At 37.3% G+C, this 7,486-nt stretch overlaps 1 protein-coding gene across 1 annotated transcript; it reads left to right on the top strand.

The window, feature by feature from the left end:
• The first annotated feature begins 874 nt into the window (after positions 1-874).
• LOC110543037 (protein PPP4R3C-like) lies at positions 875-3,340 on the top strand. The gene has a single exon (XM_060376767.1). The coding sequence runs from the start codon at positions 893-895 to the stop codon at positions 3,338-3,340; it is 2,448 nt and encodes an 815-aa protein (XP_060232750.1). The 5' UTR covers positions 875-892.
• The last annotated feature ends 4,146 nt before the right edge of the window (positions 3,341-7,486 follow it).

Below are 7,486 nucleotides of genomic sequence, written 5' to 3'. Positions count from 1 at the left end.
AAGAAAATGAAATGATTACAAGTGTCAATTCTCAATCTTAGCAATTTTTCACTAACTTTCTTTTTTTCAGTTTTTCTTAATAGCAAAGTTCATGATTAGGGCAAAGGAAAGCATTTCAGGAAATGTTTCATCCACAATATTGGAAGGTGAAACTTCAGTCTAAACAGAATGGAGAAATGGGACTGATATACTCCATTTCAGAAATAGATTTCCCTTAATATGTAGAAATGTGATAGAGATTCAGACTTAAAAGTACATCTTATAGAGAAATCAAAATGTGTTTTTCTGATTCTGGGCATGGAATCTTGTCTATATCTATATCTTGCTTCTTATTTGCCCCAGCGTTTGGTTGACATATATTGTGAAATGTGGACTTAGCCAAAACTTTGGTAATTAAATTCCTCTAGTTTAAGTGTCTAAGCCCCACACTTCTGATGAGTGAAAATATTTCTCAGAAGCAAAATCCATTATAGAAAGAGTATATAGTATTTTCTAGGCTTTCCTTTTTAAGGTAAAGGAGGCAGGTCCCTTTAACAGTATCTATTACATAAGCGCATTCTTTTTAGGAAGAACTTCCGGTGAATCATTAGATTCTTGCCAGAAACTAAGGCAGGCTCAGAGACTCAAGTGCTCCTGAAAGAGGTTTGTTGCCAACAGTTCAGTAAGGGAGAATTGAAACTTATTAGGGCCTTCTTCTCTAATACTCGGTAATGAACATAGCCTTCTCTTAACCTATGCCATTATTTTAATCCCCAGTAATGTGTTCTCTTATGATTTTTCAGAATTGCGACCTTGGCAACGTTCCTGGCCGAGGTAGCGATAGCTACCTCTAGCCAGAGTACTAAAAGCCGAGGTCTGCACAACGAAGTGGCCTAGTAGGCCAGAGATCAACATGGAAGACAAACTTCATAGTGTAAAAGTCTATGTCATGATGGAGGATGAGCAGTGGGAAGACATAGGCTCAGGACAAATTTCATCCAAATACATCGAACGGCTCCAGGGCGTATGCCTGCTTGTTCACTCAGAATTAGATGGCTCACTGATCATGGAGCGCAAGATATATCCTGATGTATCCTATCAAAAACAACAAGGGGATTTAATCATTTGGTCCGAAGCTAAGAACCATGGTATGGCAATTCATTTCCAAGAACCAAATGGTTGTAAAGAGATCTGGGAGGATATTTGCCAAGTTCAAGGTAAAGATCCGAATGTAGAAATTACACAAGAGCTTACCTATGATTTAGAAAGTTTTGAAGATATGCCACAGATCTGGAATCTGGCTGAGATTCCAAACTGTGAGATCAGTATGCTTGAGAACATTGCAGATTTATTTGCTTTTATTCGTGAGGCACCAAGCCACAAAGAAAGGCTGGCCCTGATCTTGGAAAACGAAAATTATATTAAAAAATTGCTACAGCTGTTCAAAACTTGTGAAAAACAGAAGAATATGCAAGGCTTACACCATTTGCATAACATCATTAAAGAAATCCTATATCTCAACAATTCACGTTTGTTTAAGATCATGTTTTCTGATGAACTTATCATGGATGTGGTAGGATGCCTTGAATATGATCCTGGTTTGGATCAGCCAAAACGTCACAGGGAATTTTTGACTCAAGATGCAAAATTCAAGGACATTATACCAACAACCCACTCCAAACTTAGGCAAAAAATACACCAGACTTACAGAATACAATACATACATGACATTCTACTGCCTACACCATCCATATTTGAACAGAATATTCTTTCTGATCTTAAAGCTTTTATTTATTTCAACAAAATTGAAATAATTAGCATGCTGCAGGAAGATGAATTTTTTTTGTTGGAAGTTTTTGCTCAGTTAAAAGACAAAACTCTAGGTGATGAGAGAAGGTGTGAATTATTATTATTCTTCAAGGAATTTTGTACATTTGCTAAGACACTGCAATCTCAAAAGAAAGATGCATTACTGAAAATACTGATAAAGTTAGGCATCATGAGTGCTCTGAAAGTCTCAATACACATGCATGATTACCAAATAAAAGCAACTGCTCTAGATATATTTACTTACCTAGTAGAATATAATCCACGCCTAATCCGAGTATATGCAATGGAAGAAGCTTGGGACATTAGAGATGATAAAGACCTTATCATTAATATAATGATTGAACAAATAATTTGTGATCCTGATCCTGAACTTTCTCGTGGCATCAGTTTGACATCAGTTCTTCGTGTTCTTCTTGATACAGAAAATATGTGTTTGACATCTAATGGATATGAAAGAAGGGAATTTCTGAATTTTTTCTATACACATTGCATGAGTAATCTGTTAGCACCAATTTTGTCTACCACAGTACAAAAAGATAGTGACAATAATAGGACCAACATCTGTCCTGATAATTATGAAAATGCACAATTGTTTGGAGTAGTTTTAGAACTACTCACCTTTTGTATACAACACCACTCAATATACATTAAAAATTACATTTTAAGCAACAATTTGCTCAGCAGAATATTGATGCTAATGAATTCAAAGCACACTTTTCTGATTTTGTGTACTGTCCGGTTTATGAGAAAGATGATTGGCCTTAAAGACGAAATTTACAATCTTTATATAATTAAGAAAAATCTGTTTGAACAAGTTGTAAATGCTTTTATGCGTAATGGAACTCGATACAATATGTTAAATTCAGCTATTATTGAGCTATTTGAATTTATAAGAGAGGAAAACATAAAGCCTCTTATTGCAAACATTGTGGAAAAATTTTTTATGGCTTTTGAATCAATTGATTATGTCCAGACGTTTAAAGGGTTGAAAACTCAATATGAAGAGGAGAAGGAGAGAGAAAATAAAACAAAAAGGAATTTACATACTATTATATACAAGAAAATATATTGCAGACGTATCAAAGTTATGGAGGTAAAAATCAAGGAAGAAATATGTACTTCTGGGGAAAACACAGAAGAAGAAGAAGAAGAAGAAGAAGAAGAAGAAGAAGAAGAAGAAGAAGAAGAAGAAGAAGAAGAAGAAGAAGAAGAAGAAGAAGAAGAAGCAGAAGCAGAAGCAGCAGCAGCTATTCTACCAAGTCATTATGACATGTTTAGGGAAATTGAAGAGGCAAATGAAAATGAAATAGATAGCCTAAACAGAAAATCACCGGAAGCCTCTGAATGTTCTTCATCTCATTCTGGTGCTTCTGCTAATAGAATGAGTTGGTCACACCATAGCAGCAAGGTCGCTTTAGTAGATTACTCAGATGATGATGATTACGACAGTGACAATGACCCTCATGATAATAATGAAAATGAAGTTGAAGATGAAGAACCCCCCCAAAAAAGACCTAATCTTAGTTTATAAAATCATATGAGGCCCTCAACTTCTAGTTCAATAAAATTCTATAAATACCACAAACTGAAAAAATCTAATTAAAAATATTTCTCACATAGACTTTTAGATATGGTAAAATAAGGAGCAAATATGAATAAGAGGTCTCGATTTTATATTGAAAAAATCTCCCATAAGATAGATGCATAATATAAAATAAATAACAACTGACTGATAACTTCTTATCAAGAACATCTTACTTTAAGCAGCACGGTTTGGAAGAAGGAAATAATTTAATAAAGAAATGCAATTTTTACTAAGTTCTTTATATGAGAAGCAACTATAAGGTTTTATTGCAAAGCCTACTTTCAAAAAAGGAGGGTCTAGCAATGCCATTCTTTTCACAAATTGAAGGGCTTTATTGAAGTGTCTTTTGTTTGCATGGAAGACAAAGTCAATATTACAGTTTTAAAAAAGAAGTGAGAATTTTCAACATTTCTGTGAAGATTTAGCAGAACTTCACCATTACAAATAATACTAGGGAAACAACATTCAGGACAGTTTGGTGCATATTTTCAGAAATAAAAAGCTGGATCCTAAAGAAGCTGTTACTAATGTACTTCTTTTTAGATAAGAAATACCAAGTATCGGTATCAATACAGTACTATTCCTAATGTGTTTCCTCTAGGATCTCCAGAGGACAAAACAGGGTATTTCAAATATCCAGATTGTGAAATTTATTTGATAATTCATTAATTAAACTTTGTCCTTTTCCCTAGAGTAGTAAGCACATACTAGGATATACATATTTCTTTCTGGTTGCTGAAACAAACTAACAAAAACAACAAAGGAAATTTTAATTTTGTCCTACAGAATGAAGAGATTACATTCCATTCTGGTAGGAAAGGTATAGGAGTAGACTATTCAGTGATTAGAGGAGTCTAAAGCATCCTGACACATTATACAACTAGATGAATTCTGATACTCCGTTCACTTTCTTTCTTTTTTTTTTATTTAGTATAGGAGGTCAGCCAATGGTACAGTATCACATATGTTCAAGGTAAGTCTTCCAATGTCAATTATTGCAGTCTATAAACTGCCTCAAAAATACACCATGAAATTTGTCTGCTGTTAATTATTAACTATCACTAATTAACCCTTTACCTACTTACTGCCCAAGCATATAAGTTTTAAGTCATTGTGATCCATTATCTCATACAAAATCACAAAATGCATTCAGACTAATTGTAAAACACCCCACAGTCTTTAATAGATTCAACATTGCTCAAAAGTGTAAGGACAGAATCTTTTCTGAGGTTCAAATATTCTCTTAACTGTGAGGTGCCATACCATAAAATAAAAAGGCATATCATTGACTTTTTGTGGTGATAAAATACAGGAAAAAATCAATTTATGGAGGCTATAGAGACTGTTCAGCAGTTAGGAACAATTCCATAAGACTGAGTTTAATTCCCAGTTACCCTAATTGCAGCTAAGAAACATGTATAACTTCATTTCCATGAGACATGTTGCCCTCTTCTGACTTGAACAATCACTTCATGCATGTATTACACAGACATTCATAAAGACAAAATATCCACACATAAAAAGAAATATATTTAAAAAAATCATCTCATGGAAGAAATCGTTCCTTTTGTCTTATGGCTCCAAGAGGAAAAACGCATAAGTGGTAGGGAAAGCACGGTAGCAGATTGCTAGAGAAGAAAGCTGGTAATCACATCTTTATCCACATATGGGAAGGAGAGATAAAAGAAAAGAGGACAGAAAATTGGAATTAAGGGACATCTACAAAATCTCAAAGCCAACCCTCAGTTGTGTTCTTTCTTGAGCAAGGCTTTACTTTTAAAGATTCCATAACCTTCCCAATAGTGCCACTAACCATGGGTCAAGCATTCAAATACTTGGATCATTGAGGGAACAGTTTTCATTTAAATCACCATATTCTGCCACTGGTTCCCCATATGCATCTAGCTATATCGTGATGCTGTTGTGTAACAAAAATTTTCCTGGAGAGATGAAATATACATCTCTAGTCACCCCAAATATGGACCCATGACAGACCAAAATACAGACATCACTAAAGTCTAACTTGGTGAACCAATGTGTTTTATTGGGGTTACTTACAGGAATAAGAGTGAGGTATTACTTGCAGAAGCAGAAATTACACAAAGAGAGCTGCATCACCAAAGTCTATCCCACCAAGGTTGACAGCTCACAAAACTTGGAAATCTGGGGAGCATTTCAGATCCTGCAGGCAGCTCAGCAATTAGAATGTCCTTTCTGTGCACCTCGGTAAGTTGGCCTGGTGTTTCTTCTTTGCAGCTTGTCTTGTCTAAGAGTGACTTTTTTTTTTCAACTTTCGTTTATAATTTATTTATTCATTTATTTATTTACTTACTTACTATTTATTATTTCCTTACATACTTATTTAGTTAGTTTTTATTTATTTATTCACTTTACATCCTGGTCATAGCTCCCTCCCCTCTCCCTCCCTCATTTTCTCCCAGACCCCCCCCCCCTTTCTCCCTATTTCCTATTTCCCCCTTCTCCTACTCCTCAGAGAAGGGGAACTTCCCCTACCTACCCTCTACTTTTTCCCTGTGACCTGTTGAGGTAGCCGAGACAGGGGAAAGTGATCAAAAGCAGGCCACAGAGTCTATGTCAGGGTCAGCCTCCATTCCCCTTACTAGCAAACTTGTATGAGGATTGAGCTGCCAATTAGCTACATCTGTGTAGGAGGCCTAAGTCCAGTCCATATATGATCCTTAGTTGGTGCTTCGGTCTCCACAAGACCCTTTGAGCCCTGGTTGGTTGGCCTTCTCGACACTCTTCCACAAAACTCCCTGTGCTCCACCCAGTGTTTGACTGTGGGTCTCTGCATCTGTTTCCATCAGCTGCTGGATGGACCCACTCAGAGGACAGCTATGCTAGGTTGTTGTCTGCAAGCAGAGCAGAATATCATTAATAGTACCAAGGACTGACAGCCTTGCATGGGGTTGGGTCAGGCATTGGTTGAACATTCCTTCAATCCCTGCTTTATTTTTGTCCCTGCACATCTTCCAGGCAAGGTAAGGTTGGGGTCAGAGTTTTTGCAGGTGAGTTGTTGTTCCCTTCCTTCCACTAGGAGTTGTGTCTAGTTAGAGAGTGGTCTCTTCAGTTTCCATGTCACCTACTGCTAAGAATCTCATGTAGAGTCACCCTCATATTCGTCCAGGAGCCTACCCTATCTTAATTCACCAATTTGTTCACAGAGATGTCCCTGCCCAAGGTTTCTCTCCTCTCTGCAAGCCCTCGGTCTTTTCACCCCCACTATCCTAAGGTGTAATGTAGACCCTCATTACCTGAGAGTGACTCTTAATAGCATTTTGTTGTTTATTGTTTTTATTCCTTACAATCATTACATCCAGAGCACAATTTCTCATACCTCCATTCCTCCCTAGTGTTCCCCTTCATCTCCCCTAAATCCACTCTTCCTCCATTTCCCTTCAAAAAAGAGTAGGCTTCACAGGGATATCGATTGAACATGACATAAAAAGTTAGAATAAGACTAGGCACAAACTCTCATAACAAGGCTAGACAAGGACACCTAGTAGGAGGAAAAGGCTTGAAACACAGGCAAAAGAGTCAGAGATACCAACACAGCCTTCTGTGGTACCACAGACCATGGACATTCACATGACCTCTAACAGGAGCATAGACCATGGACATCCAAACAGCCAGGCGCTACAAATACAACATAAATCAATATGGGTTTAAGTGGCAGCACAGACCATAAATGTTCCCATGGCCTCTGCTGGTAACATGGACCACAGATATCAACCCAGCCTATGGGCACAAAAAGCTCAATGGACATCATCATGGCTCTTCCAGAGGCAGACTGTGCTACTACCTGAGGATATGCAGATGTCAAGTGGTTTATGTTGCAACTGAGCTCCATGTTGGAATCCTTGGTCTTGCTGCATGCAGTTGAAGGTCATGTGGCTGTCTGAAGCCCATGTTATATCCGAAGGCCATTTGGATATCTGTCATATGTGCTGCTACCTGAAGACATGTTGAGGTCATACTGTCATGCTGCAACCAGGAGTTATGTTGATATGTTTGGCCTACTTCCTGAGGTCATGTTGACGTCTATGGTCTGTGTTGCTGCCAGGGTCCATG

This window comes from Meriones unguiculatus (genome assembly GCF_030254825.1).
Source record: "Meriones unguiculatus strain TT.TT164.6M chromosome X unlocalized genomic scaffold, Bangor_MerUng_6.1 ChrX_unordered_Scaffold_30, whole genome shotgun sequence".
NCBI lineage: Eukaryota > Metazoa > Chordata > Mammalia > Rodentia > Muridae > Meriones > Meriones unguiculatus.
This window is presented reverse-complemented; position numbering and strand designations above follow the sequence as displayed.

Excerpts from the sequence above, each read along its gene's own strand:
- LOC110543037 (XM_060376767.1), top strand. The coding sequence starts at position 893 with ATGGAAGACAAACTTCATAGTGTAAAAGTCTATGTCATGATGGAGGAT.